Consider the following 20,056-nt stretch of genomic DNA (forward strand, 5'->3'; position numbering starts at 1 on the left):
AAATTTCCGCTTAGGCGGCAATTGATAAGCGAATGCCTTCGTGCCTGTATTCTGTGAAGACACATGGGGTTGGTTGGTAGGATATATTAGGGAAAATAATGCCTGAATTTGTGCTTTATGTTAAACCCTATTTGGCATTGTCCTATGTATAACTAATATATAGCAAATAATGTCATGGTTTTTACTTTTTAATGTATGGATAAGTATGTATACTATAAACCTCTTATGCAATGCATGCTATTTTTAATACACCAAATCAAGCAATGGATAAAAAATAATCCTAGCATAACTAATTTCTTCGTACTAATATCATATTCAGCACTATTCTTATACCAAACGACCCAATGATGCCTGAACAAGCTGAACTTCAGATCAAAACTTCGCGTCAATATAGACTGTCACAGCAAGAATACTCTTCGTGAGATTGAAGAGTCAGCTTTCTGCCTCAAATGACATTATACAAGAAAATAACCTGAGTAACAATACATTCTTTTCTGCGTATCATATCCAATGTAATACAAGGAGTACTTCTTTTTGATCCTTTACCCAATTGCATTACCTCATTTCTTCTGACCAATCTCGCCTTCTATTATTGCGTGTCTGGTCAAAACAATTTCCTTCACCAGATTCTTGTAAGTGAATGGTCTAACTGCAGCTCGCAAGAACAATTCAGGAGGAGTTTTACCTTTCTTAAGTTTCCTTCTAAAAGGACCAAATCCAAGATTCTCCCACTCCTGTGGGCTAACTTTGGCTCTAACACCTCTCATTGCTAATTCATCTCCATCATTTTTCTTTGCTTCTTCTTCCTTCATTTCCATTGCCCTTATATTCTTTTCATAAAATTTCGTAGATGTCTCCATATATTTCTTGGCAAACTTCTCCATCGCTTCGTTACTACCCAATGCCTTCTTAAATTCCTCATCCCAGAATGTAGCATCCTCTTCCTGACTTGAATCCTCATCCTCCTTGATACCCAGCTCATCATCTTCACTTACTCTTGCATCCAAATCCACATCATACTGACCCTCATCTTCATCGCCATCTTCACCATCTTCATCGTCCTCAATCCAGTCCACTATCTCGGTTTCCCCCTTGTTATTACTACCATAATCATCATCATCCCCCTTGTTATTACTACCATAATCATCATCATCCGGTGCATCACATCCCATCTCCATTTCCTCCAACTTCGCCTTCCACTCTTTCGTATAAGGATGCAACAACATCACAGGATGATTGTTCAACAAGAACCCTAAACACTTGGACTTCTTTTCATCATTCAACTTCTCATAAGCTTTAACCACATCATCCACAAAAGCCTTAGGATTCACTCTCACAATCTTACACAACCCACCAAAATAAGTACATAATTCAACCCACCCATTATCATCCTCCAATTCAAACAAAAAATCCTGCTCACTTTCTGGATCAAGCAACGGCGCTAATGCCTTAAAAAAGTCATCTTGAGGCTCAAACCTACACTGATACACAGGCCTCTGTACATATACAATATCAGGTCTCATCCATGCTGCACATTGTGTGATCAATGACCTCGCCTTATTCCCGAGCCGCCCCATCAAATTCCATTTATCCAACCTCTGATTCCCAGCTTCAACTGCAACTTCAGACACCAAAGTCCATTGTTGCCAAGGCACATCCGATATCCTCCACTTAGGATGCCTAACAAACACCCAAAAGTACCTAAAGCCCACATTTTTATCCATTGCATCCAGTCTATTCTGAAATTCCTGAGCCATTTCATGTTGCTCTATCTTTTCCCACTCTTCTTGGTCCTTAACTTCACCAATCATCGATACGCATTCGTCCGAGAATCGGCCACGAATAGGCTCACCTAAAACAACTCCACGCCAAGAATATGGGCCAAATTGACCATATTTATACCAATCAAACGGGTTTTTGAGATTTGGGTCGTCTTTTTCCATGAACCTAACCATTCTATCATAACCTAAACCAATCATTTGAAGCTCTTCTTCAGAGAAATTATCGGGGTAGTTTCCGTGAGGGTTCTTAAGCCTGTAAAAAAGGCTTTCTGCTAATTTCTTGCTTTTCCGGCGAGCATTTCTCTTAGCTTGTCGCCGGAACTCGGCGCTTCCCTCGATGCGACCTGTTGATGGGCCACCAGGTTTTCCTTTGCTTCGACCGGCAAAAGGTCGGATGTCCGTCCGGCGATTGTCATTTCGCCGGAAAATTATGGGTTCCCGGTTGTGGGAGTGAATAGAGAGAGGCTTTGGAGTTTTGAAGGTGGATGGAAATTGAGGTAGTGTTCTGCGAAGAGGGTTGACGAGTTGGGCGAGAGATGGTGATTGAAATGTTGAAAGGGTAGGGTTTAGGGTTTTAGCTATGGACAAATTCTGATTCTGCATTTTTCCACAGCAACAGGCGCAAAGGAGTGAGCTGTGCTGCTTTATTGGATAATGGGGGTATTTAACCAGAGAAGATAACAAATGAAAAAGAAAGATAGGTAAATTACATCAATAAAACAACTCCATAGACCATAATAGAGATTTTTTCTCCAAACTAATTAAGTAGATTAACTTAAACAGAAGCATAATGAAGTGGTTAACTATTTTCTTCCACAGATGAAGGCAAAAATGAGGATGATTTTGTAGCACGTTTCAAATACTTTCCAGTTTTATGTCAAATCTCTCAAGAAATTTTTATTTTTACATGTAAAAAATTTGAAACTAAAATGTAAATATCACATTTTCTTCTATTTAAAATTTTCTATTAATATGATAACAATGACTTCAAACTTGAGAAAATGTTATTTTAAGGAAGAAACTTGAGAGTACTATAATCCTTATGAGGTATCTTTGGAATTATTACATTGTTTTGTTGACATAGCATGGAGATCACTCGACTAGGAGAACATTTCTTATCATAAATTGTTTAATGACAGTTTGTAAAGAAGTGCCATCGGGTGAGTTTTTTTTTTTTTAATGACAGTTGAGAAATGTATTTTTTTAACCACGTCTAAAATAATATTTGATAATATATAGAGTTTTTACTATTGAATGCAATTAATTTCGATCCATCGGCTAATTTATATTTTGCTCAAGATATTTTTAGTCAAAGTTGGTTTCTTTTCACACAAACATCATATGTTTAAATGGTCCTCCTGATAGAAAAGGAGGGAAAAAAAAAGTAAGATTTAATATAATTTTTAATATCTCATTTCTATACTCATTCCATCCTAAGTACAAGTAATAAGATCAAATAATATCTTAGTTGATTATTTTTCTCAATAAAATTTGCTAAATTCTTAACTGTAGAATTCATTGGAAGTTTATCTAATTTTCTCAGTATGTAAAATCCACTTTAAAAGTTTAAGAAATTGATGTCCTAATTTATATAAAAATATTAAATACATTACAACTCCGTTTTATCAGAACCAAGTATGAATTTCCTTCACCTCTATGAAATAAGTATTTTATTTCCCTTCCCTTAATTTACAGACAAGCAAAGTATAAACAAAGATAAAGTGTACAATTATATTCCGGGATTTGACGAATTTCCGGTGATCTTATTCTAATCTTTTCCATCTGACCCGTAATGGCCCGACGAAACCTTACGACGGAGCTGGGATGTATAGCCTGCGAAGATTTGACGGAGCTCGGCGCCGGCAAAGAAGGTTGGCTTCTAAACAACCCTAATCTCCTCGCCGCTCTCGATACTCACTCTCTCGCGTTAGCCAACCGCTCGATTGTTCTCATTCTTCATTGGTCCGAAGGATCCGACCCGGTTAGAAACCGAGTGAAGATCGTGCCCGAACTTTCTCCGATCGAGGCTGAGTATATATCGGCGATCGCGTGGTTAGTCTTTGATGATATCAAAGTTCTCGCTTTGGGCACTTCTCGTGGTTATTTGTTGACTTACTCTCTCCGTGGTGATCTCATTCACAAACAGGTACCATTTTTCCAAATTCATAGTTTGCCAAAGCAGCATAATTATTACTGTGTTCTTTATCAATGGAGTATAATAATAACAATACATATAATAGTTATAATATAAATGTATGTTGTGAATTTGATTTGGAACTGATTTTTGTGTGAAGAAGCTATTTGGGAAACGATTATGGTTGTCTAACATAACAATAACAATAAAAAGATTTGCGTTGATGGTTTATGAAGGGAAAAGGAAATGGACAGTGAACAGGCTGTAATATTTTGTTTTTTCTGAGAACGTTTGTTCAACAATAGTGTTACTTTTAGTAATAGGACAAAATGTCAAAGAAAGAGCTAAACAAGCACTAGATAAGCAAGTTGGTGCTTCCTGAATGGATTAAGATGTTATTGCACATGCTGTATCCGTCATTCGATTGAACTTGCTATTTCTTCCTCTTTCTGCTATAAGAAGAACTGATAGGGGGAATAAAGAAAGGAAAGACTGAATCTTTATTCTTCAGCAATGCATTTGAGTTGTCTTCCTTGATAATGTGTGTCACACCTCTTCTTTACGCAACATTCCGGAGGAGGGCGTAGGGTAAAGAGAGTTTTTCCGATTAAAGGACAATCGAAACGGGATTCTTTATTAATTTCAGAGTCGCCACCTGGGAATTTTATGGCGTCCCAAGTCACCGGTTTTAATCCCGAATCGAGGAAAATATGACTCTGTTTGTCGTTCTGCGAACCAGAAATCCGAGTAAGGAATTCTGTTAATCCGGGAGAAGGTGTTAGGCATTCCCGAATTCCGTGGTTCTAGCATGGTCGCTTAACCATTTTGTACTTGGCTTAATTATCTTGATTTACTAAATACATTTTTTTTTCTTTGTTGCATGATTTTGTTACCGCTTTTGGTTAGATTGTTTACAATTATAGACCTACCTTGAAACGAATCACGCGTACGTATATTCGTATTTTTTTTATAAATGTAAAGAATCGTGTCACGCATACGTGTACACAATAAGATTGATAGTATTTTTTTATATTTTTTATTATAAAAATGAATTTATGGCCGAAATTGCGCGTGCTTAAAATAAAATTACGAACATTCGCCATTCTTGTATGATTAAATAGTGAACTGTACATCTCGGGTTATATGAAATAAATTAATTTAATAACCTCCGAAAACCCCCTTTTATTAAGAAAGTTTGCTCGAAGTTGCGCGACCGCATACTCCGAATTGTCTTTAGAAATGTAATCATGTCACGCGAACGTGTCCCCAATTACACAAAATATTCTTGATGGTAATATAAATTTTCTACAAATGTTTATTATGTCCATCTATTTTTAAATATGAAAGCCATGGGAAATCACCGAATGGGATGCCTCGAGATTTCTTGAAAAAATCAAAATTTATTAGGTGTTGACCACAGGTTATATTTTAAACGTGTGAATTATATACCTCACAACTATTCAAATTAAAAGAATTAATGAGATGAAAAATAAATAACGTGCAACTAAAACTACCATTTTTATCGTGAATACAGTATCCGTATTTTGTTTATGTATTTTTAGTACTTGATAATTATATGCACAAGTTATTTATTATTTTTCTAGGCTTAAGACTAAATGTATATGTTTGAAAACTTACCAAAGCGAATTACGTGTAAAACTAGAAAAATTTAATTGATAAGCAAACTAATAGTTTTCGAAGAATTTCCATTATTCTATTCGGAGCGAACTCTACTTTGTATATCTTTGACTTAAAATGTTGCAATTAGTATTTATAAATCCGACCTTCTTCTACACAACTTGTTTTTAGTCCAAAGTTCTAATTATTTGGTTAATTTGCTTACGATGATTGAGTTTTGAGATAGATAAAATCAAACCAATTTTTATCTCGGCTTATGCAAGCTATTTACAAATACTAAATCTATACTTTGTAAAAAATCATTGACATTATTTTTATATACTATTTTATAAGGAAATGGGTTAATCGCATTCCTAAAATAAATGGCCATTTGTTGTTAAGAAAGAAAACCAATTTACAAATTTGATTAAATAAATTGACATTATATACCGCAAATACACATCTAAACCTTTAGGAATATCCCAATATCTTAAACGTAACGGATTATGTCAATTTTCCTCTCACTTATGGTTATACACATAACCATTAACATGCCATATACGAACAAGAAACCCTTACATCAACTAGATTTAACAAAAATCTGATGCTTGACGAGATAAATGTGCATAAATAAAAAAACAATAGCTTCTATTTGAAAGAACAAAATAACAATTTCAGCTTGATTTCATAGGCTTTGATCTAGATTTACTTCAAGGTTCAAATGTCTTTACGTACCTGGAAATGAAAGTCAAAGGAAGTAAGATCAACAAGCATAACAACAGCTATCACCAGCAGCAACAAACAGCCCCGATCAAACAATATCTCGTACAGCTTTAAACCAAATTTGAAGACCAATTCTAAAACCTTTTTCCCTCAAATGAACTGAGATTGTTTCGAAAGTTTAAAAGAACAATTCTCAATCAGTAAAAAAAAACTTCAATGGAACAGCAGAATTGTCTTCCTGTGTGTGTATATCCGTGTATGTCTTAGCCCTCAATTTTCAGAATTTTTAGAGTTTTAAATCTCTTTCTCCTAAATCTCTTAAGCTCTCTTTTCTCTCTATCTGTCCGTGTGTTCTCTCTTTCTGTCTGTTTCTGTTCTCTTTTTTTTTTTTTTTTTTTCTGTTTTTCTCTTTCTGTTCTTTCTCTCTCTGTGTGTGTTGTATATCTCTTTGTTCTTTTTCCTCTTTTTCTCTGTATATCTCCTTCTGTTCTCTGAAATCAGTCCCAACACACCCTTTTATACAACTTGTTTCCCCTCTTGCCTACTGCCCGGAACCCCCTTGTTATCCAAGGCAGATTTTTCCCTTAAAATCTGCCACTAAAACTGCTTTTCTAATTAATCAGCACTTTCCCTTAATTTCAGCCCCTCCACTTCCTTTGGTTCCCCATTAGGATTAATTAATACCCCATTGATAAAGCACTAACAATAAAGTATCATACTAACTGTTTTATTCCCCAAACACCCCTGAAATTCCCTTACTATTACTGCCCTAAACCAATCTGCCTAGACTGAACAATTATCTACTAATCTGCCTAACAGCTAACAGCCAATTCCTAAAGTCTCACAGCAGAAAATACAAAAATTTCCAATTTAGGATAACATAACAGAATTTCAACTAATTGGACAATTAACAATCAGAACTAAAACCAAACAGAATTTTGAATGATTCCATCTATACAAACAAACTAATCAATGAAGCTTAATCAAACGATTACATATTATAACTGACATTGATCAGCAATCAATGAACACAGGTCAAACAATTTCAGTGTTATGGCCAGAATCAAGGATTAAATGGAAACTAATTAATCGACGCAACTTATTAATCGATTACACACATAACAATCATAGCATACATAAACAAATGACAGAATTGGACAAAAATGAAAGTCCACTGAAGATGAGCAAAATTAATTGCTAGGAAAATGGAAAAAATTAATAAAACTAAATTAATTAGATACATAGATAGAAAATCATGAATACAAAAATAAAGTAAAATACCTCGGAAATATTCTGACCCCAGCTCGAATCCAAATTTGGACATTTTGAGGTCGAACAGACTTTAATCGAAGTATTCTCGATTGAGAATACCTCGATTAAGGTCTATTAGACCCCCAATCTTTTATTTAATTTGGCCATATTCCATGGTTTGGATTTTTAGGGTTTTGTTTTTCTTCGGATTTGGGGGTTCGATCATTTTTGGGCAGATTCGAAGGGAACCAATGACGACTTAGGGGTGAGGGAGGCCTAGGGGTCATTTGGTATGAATTTGGGACGGATCTGGATGAGTTCACGTTTGGCTCGAATCTTCAAATGAAGATTCGAGAAACTCTGAGATGATTCGAGCCAAACGGTTTGAAGATCCGTGTTGGGGGTGGCTGGAAGGTTACTGGGTGTTGGTTTGGTGGTCATCGGAGATGGTCGTGTCCTCAGGCCCACCTTCGATTTAAGATTCGAAGAGCTGGGGCCTGATTCGAGGGGAGTTATGGTGATGGTTGGGAAGAGGAGGTCGAGGGGGTTCAAGGGTGTTAAGGTGGTGACCGGCGGCGTCGTTGCCGCCGGGTTTCTGGTGAAAGGGAATTAGGCCGGCTAGGGTTTGGGGGGAGGTCGTCTCAGAGACGACGATGAACAGAAGGGTAAGGGGGGGTGTTTGGTTAGGGGGGCGGGGTTAGTTTGGACCCTTTATACATGCACGTGAGGGTTGGATCCAAGCCGTTCGTTCTGATGAGATCAATGGTCTGGATTAATCGAGTAAGTGGAACGACGTCGTTTTGTTTATCCTCAATACCGAATCACTTTTGGACGGGCACGGGTCGGGTGTGGAAGAATTGATCTGGAGCGTTGATCAAGTGAAATCAACGAACCAGATTGAGCATGATGAAACGACGTCGTTTAATTTAGAATAGGTGGACTGGATTTGGGACGGGTATGGGCTGGGTAGGAAGTGCAACTCTTTGGGCCTAAAACTGGCCCAATCCGATTCTTTCTTCATTTTTGAATTCTTTTCCTTTTTTCTTCTTTAATTTTCTGATTTAAATACAATTCCTAATTAATTGTAAAATCTAAATACAACTACAAATATTAATTAATACTTACAATAATTAACACGCAAATCAAAGAAAATGAAATCAAATAAGGGCACATTTAAATGACAAAATTACAACAATTACATATTTTTTGTGATTTTCTTTTTTTGTAAAACAAACCTGTTAAATCCTAAATTGAAAAACTAAATCCTAAATGCACATGCAACACATATTACACTATATTATTTTTTGTATTTTTTAAAGGCATTAATAAAATTACACACGCACATATACCTATGCAAACAAACAGGAAATCCGTACAATATTTCCTAAAAATAACATATAATTAAAGAAAAGACCTAATTTCGGGAGTTATTTTGGAGTAATTCGTACGAGTCAAAAATCACGTGCTCACAATGTGTACTTTGGTTTGGGATTATGTGTTGTTTGCTTTCTAGTGTCCTTCGCTGTGCCATAAGATAATTAGCAAACTGACGAGAACTTTTGTGTGGCAGATAGTAAGCCCTGGGAAGATTCTCAGATTGAGAGTCCGTGGAACCAAGAGAGATTTGACCCAAGATGCATCATCAGAAGAGGTCTGTGTTGTTATGCCAGGTGTTATTGCTCGGTTTGATGGATCTGACTTTCAGGTACTCGGATAATCTCGCAGTTACAGGAAACACTAGTTTTTTATTTATCAACTATAATATGAGAACATCTATTTTTCAGTTTCACATCACCATTCAGATCTTGATACATGAAGTTTAGGATCTCTATGCCATACTGCTAATTCATGTTGGCAACATAATGCAGAATATGCTTCAGAGGTGGTTTCGGGAAAGACACTCCCAGTTCTGGGATGAAAGAGATTCTGAAAATTCGATAGATACTTTTGGTAGGCTTCCATACCAGTTATGGAATGTAAGTAAGTATGGTCCTTGTGTTGACGCTGCCATCACTGGTCTGATGCCCCCTCCTCTGCTGGAAATCCAGGTAATATTTAATTTCTAACTGTATCAAATCAGTACTTTCTTTTCTTCCTTTTATACAAGGTATACATTTTTACTGGGATTTGTTGTTTTCTCAACCCTTTCACCTAAAGTTCTACACTCACCAAAAATGAATTTTTACTGCCCAAATGAGATGCTATTTTTTGTCTTATGACTTTCGGAAATTTTCTGAAGTTATTCTGGTATTTGAATTCAGCTGCCTTTGTTGTTGGGCAGTCAAGTCAGCGTTATTATTGCGCAATCACTGTTGGAGATGACGCTGTGATTTCTGCTTATCGGTTAGTCTGCAGCATATTGTATTCAGTACAGTTTATGGTTCTTTTCAAGATCACATTTAAATTTTCTATCTAGAAAGCTGTTCTCACTCCCATTTCTTACTTTATTTTACTAAGTTGAGTTTCTCTTCACACTTTCAAGACTTTCTGTAGACCGAAGCCGATCAATAGTAGGGGCTATTCTCTCAAAGGTTGTGCCTGCAACTTTTTCGACAATAACTTCTATCTCAAAAATGTTATGGAGAAGTGATCCAACTCCCGCAAAAAGACCAGAACCAAAGCCTCAGCCTTTTGCTCGAGGTAGATGGTATTTCTTCATCTGTTGAAAGAATTTTTTATTCTGCTCTCTCTATGTAGTTAGTCGTTATAGCTGTAGAGGTTGTTCATGTATCATTGCTTTTAGATGTCAAATACTAAATTATATTTCACCGTCCAGGCATCCTGCCATCTCTCCTTTGCTTCCATGAACTTTCATCTATAGATCAAGACCGGAAGAAGGTGTTCTTTTCTACAAGTTTATCTTCGAGTTAGAAAGTAGTTTGTGAGCCACTGCGCTGTAATTGACACTGACCATTGTCAAGGTATTGTTGCCAAAAGTTAGTTATAAAGTCTGTAGGAGTTTTTGGGTGGAGGCTTGCTTGGTGTTAATTAGGATTTAAGAAGTGATCAATTCTTTTTCTATGTATAAAGTTAGCTCCTAAGTTGCTCCGACACGGCAGTTTAGGTGTCGCACCCTTGTTGACACGATACTAGTATGGGTGTGGGTATGGGATCCGTACCGGATCTGATCAAACAATTTGAGTACTTTGACCACGACCGACGGAAAAATACGAGACGAGATACAATTTGATTCCCGAAATCAGAACCAAAACTAGGGTAAATTTGAAGAAAATAGCATACCTTATCTAGGAAATCAATCATTTACTTATCTACAGCTTGAGAACAAAAAAGAAATCCACATTTTACAAGCTATATGTAAGTATTCACAAAATTTCTCATAATTTAGAGATATTTTTATATTTTTATTTTCATGAATTATTTTTAGCCGGATCCCTGCACCCGTATCCATATCCCCAAATCTTAGAATTTACATCTCGAAGGATTCGTCCTCAATATCCGCACCCGTGTCAGACACCCGCACCCGTGTCTGAGCAACTTAGGTTAGCTCTATGTATTTCTTTCTTGTACCTTCTCCCCTCCCGTCTCCGTCCCTGTTTATTGCGGTACTAGGTAATTATAACTTTCATTAACACATACAATATATTCGTGTATTTTAGATGTATAGGCGATTGTTACAAAGTTTCAACGTCCTCTCTCTTTCTTTTGAATTAGTTTCAACCTGTTTTTAACTAATGTAACTAGTTGGAGAAAAAGTTAAAATGGGGTCGGCAGTTGGCACTTTAATGCAAGTTGGAGAATGTTTATGAGGAAAATAGTATGATAGTATCAGTGCAATGCAACAATGATTTTTGTATAAGGATCATTTTTGTGCAGAGTCTCTAGTCGCTCTTGTAATGCCAGGGTTGCATTTGGTGTTGCTCAGATCTAAGGGTGTCTAACGGGTGGGCCGGGCCGGGCTGGGTAGGGAAAATTTTGAACCGGGCCGGTTACGGGTTAGGGATTACCAGGCTTATCGGGTTCAGGTTCATCCGGGTAAAAAATAAACCGTAAGGATTACGGGTACAAGGGGCCGGGCCGGGTTAGTGTAATTTTTAATTTTTTTTTGTATTTTGTATAATTATTGTAAGTTATATTAATATAAAGTAAAAATATAAAGAATACAATGAAGATGGAAAAAAAATACACTTATAAATTGCAAGTGCTACATTTATTTCAAAATTCAAACTTACAAATTGAAAGGTTTATATTTAACAAGTAAATTAACGAAAAAAGAGTAAATTCAAAGGTTTTGCATTGTCTTAGTAAGTTCTTCATAATCAATATGAACTGATTGGCCTTCTTCCGGAGTGTTAAATTCAGATGGGTTACCATGTGTTAATATATCTCCAAGTTCCTCGTCTTATGGGCTATCAACATCTTCACGTCCTTGATTTCTTCATTCCGATCTAATCCAATCTCTGAAATATACTAAAACTTCCAAAGCACTGCTTCCCAATGAGTGACGGGTGTCTCCAAGTTGTTGTCTTGCTTGGCTAAATGCACTTTCTGATGCAACAGTTGAAATTGGCACATTTAGTACGTTCCGAGCCATAGCGGGAAGAACAGGAAATTGCTTTCCATTCTCATGCCACCATCCCAACGGTGAAAATTCCTTTGTGCGAGGCTCTTTTTGCTTTTGCAAGTAGAATCGAAGTTCATCAATGCTCTTGCTACTGGTTTGAGTGTTAGAAAATGTAAAAAAAATATTAAAACTATCAAGGCCTTCATCATCATCCACAGTAGTAGAAGTGGTACAATGCATAGTGGGATTAACATTGCCTACATTAAGAGCATCATCATCAATTATATTTGCATAATAATTATATAATTGTTGTAAAGAATCATTTAGCTTGTTCATACAAACATATATATATATGGGGTTTCAGTTGGTCCAATCTCTATATAAGTATATAAAACATTGATTAATTGGTGCCAATCAGACATCTTAATAGAAGGATTTAAGACATCACCAATTAAGTAAATCACAGAAATTGGAAAAAAATATTTTTTGAATTTTGCTTGCATTTTTTCAACAACATCCTTATATTTTTCTTTCTTCTTAAATTTAGATAGTAGAAAAGAAATTTCAGCTATATGTACTAAAGCCATAGTAATAGTAGGGTAATATGCTCCAGAAAACTCAGCAGTAGCTGTATAAAATTTATGTAAAAATTTAACAACATCATTAATGGCCTCCCAAGTAGTAGTTGTTAACATACGGTTTGGATCAGTACAATGTGCATTAGCAACTTCAGTTATTGGGAATCTATATTTGTAGCAACATTTTAAAAATATATATGTATAATTCCATCTAGTAACAATTTCGTCTGGCATGAATCTGGGTTTAAGGTTATACTGGAACACTTATTCTTAAATTCCCTAATTGTAGATTGTCTATTATTTCCTTGAATAACACCAACTGCTCTTCTAACATGAGTAATCTCAGTTGAAAATAAATCAAGGCCACTTTTAACAATTAAATTATAAACATGATATGCACACCTAATATGAAAAATTTCGTCAAGTGGTGGTTGCAAATGCAGTTTTAATATTGAAATTGCGGCATTATTGTTAGAAGCATTATCAAAAGACATACACTAACGCTTTTTGCTTGAGATTATAAAATTCAACAACTTCACAAATAGTAGTACTTATAAACACAACAGTATGACTCTGATCTTCATCATATTTAAAAACGATAATACGTTTTTGCATACAATAATTATCATCTATCCAATGACACGTAATTGTCAAATAATCATTTCCATTAACAGCATGGCCAATATCAGAAGTTAGAGAAACTCTACAAGGAAGATGACTAAACAAATGACGTATGTATGTTTGATATTGTCCATGAAGTCTAAAGATATTAGATCTACAAGTACTTCTAGGGATACCTTTACATAAAGGATTATAGATCTTTTGAATATACATAATAAGATATGATGAAGAAGCAAAAGAAAAATGTAGACAACCCAAAGCAATCATTTTTGCTAACTCCTCCCGATCCTTCATTTTATTATATTTCATAAGTCCTTCGGTAGTAGGGTTTAGAGTTGCTTGATTTTCATCTCCATCAGAGCCCCATTCTATAGGATGCTCAATTCTCATATGTCTACTAAGTGTTCCAATCCCCCCTAATTGTCCTCCAGTCTTATGTTTAAAAGTATCATTACAAAGTTTGCATTTAACTCTATTAGTACCTTCTGTTTCGTCAAAAAATTTCCAAGCCTTACTTCTTTTTCTCCGATTAGTAGTTGGGGCCACAGGTGGTCTACTACTAGCACCACGACCACCACCCTTGCTACCAGCTCCAACACTACTAGGTGTAAGTGGTATCTCATCTTCCATTTCTAATTCATTATCTTCTATACCGAAATTTTCCTGTAATTGTTCATAATCTATATTATTATTAGGTAATGTTTCAGGAATATGTGTAGAGTCATTTAAATTACTACCAGATGCTGAAGCAGAAATACTGCCTCTTTTTTTATTTCCACAATTAGTAACCTTATTACAAACTCTTTTTGCAGCATTAAACATATTATAAAAATTTAACTACTAGCAAAAATTGAATATGCAAATAAAATAGTAAATAAGAGAAAGAGTTGGAGGGAGTGCATCGAATTCGGCAATAAATTGAACACTTGATGATTTCGCAACTCCAATGTTACCACGAAGAAACGACAATTGTTCAAACTCAAACTTCAAATAATAAATAATACGATAAATGAAATTCCAAAAAAATGAGAGCCAAATACTTGATTGCACTTTAGGTGAAGAATGAGAGAATGATAATTGAGAATATGAGTTTGAGAATTGAGAGATAGAGTGAAGAAATGAAGAAGAGGGGGGTGTATTTATAGTTTTTCAAAGGGCTAATTAGGAAATTATAAAAGGTGTTAATTTAAAAAAAAAGGCCCAAAAATGGGCTATTTGTGCAAAACTGCCGTTGGGCAACGACCCCAAGGGCCAGCAGACCGTTGCCAACGGTCAGAAAGTCAGGCCCCATTAAAAATAAAAAATAAAATATTGAAAGTAGCCGTTATACCGGTCTGGGTCGGTTAACCGGTTCTACAGTAAATCCAGTTGCCCGGGTTTGACCGGACCGGTTAACCGGTTGCACCAAGGTAAACAGACCAACCCCCCTTACCCTATTAACCCAGCCCACCCGGCCCCCTTTGTATCGGTCCGGGCCGGTTCCGATTTCAACCGGTCTGGGCCGGTCCGGAAGCGGGCTGACCTAGCCCGTTAGACACCTTTACTCAGATCCTTCAAAACCCTTGCTACACCTGTGTCGATCCAACACGACTTGGGTATGGGTGAGGGATCTGCACTGCATTTGGTCAACCTAACTTGGGTGTTTTGACTACACCTGTGGCCAAGAAGTATAGGTTGATTGGTATTTAATTTGAAATTTGGTTTACTTCATGTATATATTCACATAAAGTACTAGAACACTTTGCTACTATACGAGATAACTCATGAATAAATTATTAAGTGTCTAGGATGAATTTAATTATACTTGCTTCGATTTAATAACTTCAACTAATTGTCAAAATATATATGTACTCATATATGTCATAATATACATTATTGGTTATATCTTAACACCCGTACCCATACTCCAATCCATATTCCCCAATCCGTAGATTTAGGTGATGACGAATCTGACTTCCAGATCCGTGCTCGTGTTGGGTGCCCGCACTGGTATCCGATCAACATAGGTTGCAGTGAATCAGATTTTGTGGTGTATAGGCTATTGCAAGTTGAAGGAGACACCCTTTGTGTCACTAGGTGGAGAAAAAAGTTGAGTGTAATGGTGTACCATATGTTGTATTGCCCTCTGTACATGACAACTCCTTTTTTCAAGAAAAACCTGTTCAACTCTCGTTATATTTCTAGACTTGGAGAAAACATGGTCAATATTGATTGGACCAAACAATGGTAATTTTGTTTGTTTGCTTTGGGCTTTGGGTAATTTACTTCCCAAATTTGTGCTGACTGTCAGTCAACAAGCTGAACCTGGCAATGCAGGATGGTAAAATAAACACTATAGTTTCTAGGTGAGCCGTAAAACTCAAATAACTGGCATATTGCTTTCCAATTGAGGTTTTATATGTGAAGTGGAGAAGGCTAAAGATATCTTCTGGGTGATTCTTCTATTGCTCCTTATTTTTTCAGTTGAAGTCCTAGGTTCTCAATAATTCACCTGATAATATAAATTTTTGCTGTTCTTTTTCGTCTTCCATGTTTTACGTAATTGTACTTCAGATTTTGTCATATACTCGAGTATCTATTTTGGATGTCAATATAGCTGACATAATGTCATTGTAAATTTGCTTTTTTTTTTTTTTTTGGCAGCTTCTCCTTTGACTTGCTTTAAGGATCACCCTAGAAAGGGCGAGAAGCTGACGTTATCACCTAGTGGTACTTTGGCTGCAATAACTGATTCTCTTGGTCGTATCTTACTCTTAGACACTCAGGCCCTTGTGGTGGTCCGTCTGTGGAAGGTTCATTCTATGCTCTTATTTGCAATTGTTTAGCATGGTTTATCCAAATTATGAATAGTTATATAAGTGATCATTAAATGGCGAAGAAAATATACTTGTGTAGTTGCGGTAGAATAATGTTTGATTATTAGTTCACTGAATCAACTTTTTATATAAGAACTGAATCTCAATGTTGACGGGAAAGTTGGATTTAACAAATGATTTTGAGTAGTTCAGTTGAAATACTCCATAGCAAACGAGATATCTTTCCAGGTTTATCGCCTGTTATAATGATGAACATATTGGTTTGCAGGGTTACCGTGATGCAAGTTGTCTATTTGTCGAGATGCTTGCCAGTAAGGATGTTGAAACATCTAGATCTGCTTACGGTGAACACATGAAGAGTGATTATTGCCTCTGTCTAGCGATTCATGCACCGCGTAAAGGGATTGTTGAGGTATGTTGCTACACTCTCTTGCTGTATCACTCTTCTCGTTCATCTCAGCTCCATTATATACTTCAGACTCATTTAAAGTAACTCAATACAGCCACGAGTACCATCCTTTTGCAAAATGATTATTAGAGTAAACCACAAACACGTCTGATTTGTTGTTTGCTTATGAAAACTGTATCTGATGAAAAATTGTTCGAGTAAATTTGCTGAGCAGTAATTTCTCTTGATAATACTGTTTCGAAAATGAAGATTGAGACTTTTCTATCTAAATGAATGGTTATGTTAGTGTATTTGTCATCTATCCATAATCTCTTATAATTGTAGAAAGATCTGAAAAAGGACAGTTAGTCCATGCTGGAAAGAGCACTTCCAAGGATTAGATGGGAACTCTAGCTGATTGTATATCTGGACAATGCATTGGAGATTATGCTTGTTTTGACACTTGAGTTTATTATTGCAGATATGGCAGATGAGAACTGGTCCGCGTCTTCTAACTATTCCATGTGCCAAAGGTAGCAAGATTTTGCAGCCTACATATAGATTTGCGTCATCAGAAGTATCTGTGTCTTCTTATGTACCTTTGGAACTTTTCTTTTTGAATGGCGACTCCGGTCAACTCTTTGTTTTGAACCGATATCTTAGTTGACATTATATAATAAATTCAAAAGAATACGAGAAATTACAGATAAGGGGACGGCAGCTGACTGTACAGAATGTAAATTTCATTTGTCTGTTACTTTTTACAAAATCCTCCAAACTTCCAAAGAAAAAGGAGGTGCAACGTCCCATTTCTTTTCATTTTGGAATAGAGGTTGGGCCTGGATAACAAGGGAAATATCATCCTCATTATCTGCATCACTGTATGTTTGTATCGCGCCGACCCTTATTAGTGTATTATGCAGAAATAAATGGATGGTATTCCTCGCCATCCCCTTATTTTCTGAGGTGATTGTTGGAAACGCTGATTTTTTACCATAGAGGTGAAGGATCAATCAAGGTCTGCCTGGTGGATTCCAATGTTTAAGGTTGCTGTAGCTCATTTAAGTATAAGTTGGCATGTTTGTGGTGAAGAGGTGACGAAACGAAAGAAATGAATGAATATACGAACATTCTGTGGCCATAGATGTGGAACAATTGGCTGAAAAAATGAAGGTACCAATGCAATTGCCACGGATGATTATATGGTTTTATTTAGTCGTTTTGTGATCGTATATGACAATTTCAATGGAAACATTATGAAATATTTTTTCACTATTCCCTTGTTAATATTGTAGTGTTATCATTTTTCTTTAAATTAAAAGTTGCTTAATTAATTCTAGTATTTAAACCTTGATGTGATGTTATCTGGTTCACCTTAACCTCTTTAACTGTTAGTTTTAATTATTTACTCTACATCATGTATGTAATTCAAATATGTGACATATATTAAACGTGATATATATCGAAATATTTTAGATAAACATAAAAGATAGTAACGCTAACATACAGCTGTTATCTTGTACTCTATTAAAAATGTTTCGAGGAGAATTCAAATCCTCGCTGTTGGATCTTTCATGACTCATCATTTTCTGTCTTGTTTCATGCTAATTATTGTCATTTCAGGATTCATTTTAATTGCTTTACTTTTTGGGATCGTCACGACTCATACCATTATCTGATTTCATGCAAATTATTCTCATATTTCGGGATTCATATGATTGCTTTACTTATTTGGGTATCAGTGCTAAATATATACTAGAATGAAGTCATCCATTTTGGTGAATTTCGAAGCAGTCGTAAAGAACAAGGAAAACTAGGAAACAATTTCACTTTCCATAGGACATTATATTGTTTCTTGCTCCAAATATCCATTAAACAAGGCTAACAATTCATGGCTATCTCTTTCTTCTTCTTGTTCACTTGTTTCTCAGTACTCCAACTATCGCTCTTTTCGACAGCAATACTTCATAATGGAGCTCTCTCTAGATCACAACTCACTGCTCAACTAGACTCTTTATCCAAGAATGACACTCCTACGACTTATTTTGAAGTCACTAAGCCTATAAAATTACCTAAAACCAAACCTTGCTCGTACTCAGTCCTCAAACATGACTTTGGCTATACATATGGTAAACCACCGGTACTAGCAAATTACACTCCTTCAAATTGTCCATCTCAGAATTTTTCCAAGATTGTGTTAGAATGGAGAGCAACGAGTAAAGGAAGGCAATTTGATCGTATATTTGGAGTTTGGCTTGGTGGGGTTGAGATTTTCAGGAGTTGTACTGCTGAGCCAAGGCCTAATGGGATTGTTTGGACTGTCAAGAAAGACATTACTAGGTATTATTCTTTGCTCATGACCAATCAAACTCTTGCTGTTTATATAGGGAACATTGTTGATAGTACATATACTGGAGTGTATCATGTGAAAATATTTGTCCATTTCTATCCTGCTGATAAAGAACTGGGATTTGATTCTGGGGCTGATTTGATCATACCCATTTCGAGAAATCTGCCATTAAATGACGGTCTATGGTTTGAGATTGAGAATTCTACTGATGTACAGTCAAAGGAGTTCAAAATCCCACAAAATGCATACAGGGCATTATTGGAAGTTTACGTATCATTCCATGAGAATGATGAATTTTGGTATGGAAATTTGCCAAATGATTATATTACTGCGAATAATCGTACTGATATGCAGGGGAATGGTGCTTTTAGGGAAGTAATAGTAAGTTTAGATGATGTTGTAGTTGGTGCAGTTTGGCCTTTTACTGTGGTGTATACTGGTGGCATTAATCCTCTATTGTGGAGACCAATTAGTGGAATTGGCTCATTTGATCTTCCTTCTTATGACATTGAAATTACCCCTTTATTAGGAAAGATATTAGATGAAAGTATCCATAAGATTTCATTCAGTGTCACAAATGCTTTAAATGTGTGGTATATTGATGCAAATTTGCATCTTTGGTTGGATGAAAAGAGTGTAAAAACACAAGGGAAGTCGTTGGAGTATAGTAATTTGCCTCTTTCCTTTTCTTTGGCAAGCAATTTTAAAGGACTTGATGGATCCTTTGTCACGAATGCACGTAGGTCGATCTCGTTGAATGGATGGGTAAAATCATCTCATGGAACCATTACTACAAGGTCATCTCAAGATTTGAGTTATAGTAACAAAATTGTGATGGGAAATGAAGCGAACTTGCAAATTGTGGATCAAACTATTGATTTTAATGACACAGTTTATGCCAAGACGCCGTCTTTTTCTGGTAATGTTCTTGAATCCTTTAAAAAGTTTCAGTTTCAACTGTACTCTGATGGTGTTGAGATAGGAGATCAAAGCTATGTTTCTATTTCAAATGTGAGTTTGATATTTGATGAGAAGAGATTGAAGGGTTTCAAGAATGGAACCTCAACTAGCTCTATTCAAAATGTGCAAAAAGCACAAGGATATATGCTTTTAAAGGACCAGTCTATAGTCAGTGGAGTTGGGAGTACCCAACAAAGATATAAATATGATGACAATTCAGGCTGCTATCTCAGGAACATAAGCAGCTCAAATTATACACTGTTTTATGATAAGGTGAGTAATAGTTGTAACAAAACTACTCGGTTTCAGTGGTGA

General features: G+C 36.0%; 3 protein-coding genes across 3 annotated transcripts; 2 read left to right on the plus strand and 1 right to left on the minus strand.

Moving 5' to 3' along the window:
- Nucleotides 1-208: 208 nt before the first annotated feature.
- LOC104245009 (uncharacterized) lies at nucleotides 209-2,486 on the minus strand. Its single transcript, XM_009800553.2, has one exon. The coding sequence runs from the start codon at nucleotides 2,382-2,384 to the stop codon at nucleotides 561-563; it is 1,824 nt and encodes a 607-aa protein (XP_009798855.1). The 5' UTR covers nucleotides 2,385-2,486; the 3' UTR covers nucleotides 209-560.
- A 939-nt stretch (nucleotides 2,487-3,425) lies between these two features.
- Nucleotides 3,426-17,790, plus strand: LOC104245008 (uncharacterized). The gene is made up of 8 exons (XM_009800551.2): nucleotides 3,426-3,927; nucleotides 9,077-9,211; nucleotides 9,375-9,554; nucleotides 9,788-9,849; nucleotides 9,989-10,146; nucleotides 15,871-16,019; nucleotides 16,312-16,455; nucleotides 16,913-17,790. The coding sequence occupies exons 1-8, from the start codon at nucleotides 3,574-3,576 to the stop codon at nucleotides 17,096-17,098; spliced, it is 1,368 nt and encodes a 455-aa protein (XP_009798853.1). The 5' UTR covers nucleotides 3,426-3,573; the 3' UTR covers nucleotides 17,099-17,790.
- A 447-nt stretch (nucleotides 17,791-18,237) lies between these two features.
- Nucleotides 18,238-20,056, plus strand: LOC104245007 (peptide-N4-(N-acetyl-beta-glucosaminyl)asparagine amidase A). Its single transcript, XM_009800550.2, has one exon. It carries the CDS (start codon nucleotides 18,323-18,325, stop codon nucleotides 20,054-20,056), a length of 1,734 nt encoding a protein of 577 aa, XP_009798852.1. The 5' UTR covers nucleotides 18,238-18,322.

This window comes from Nicotiana sylvestris, chromosome 7, assembly GCF_000393655.2.
Source record: "Nicotiana sylvestris chromosome 7, ASM39365v2, whole genome shotgun sequence".
NCBI lineage: Eukaryota > Viridiplantae > Streptophyta > Magnoliopsida > Solanales > Solanaceae > Nicotiana > Nicotiana sylvestris.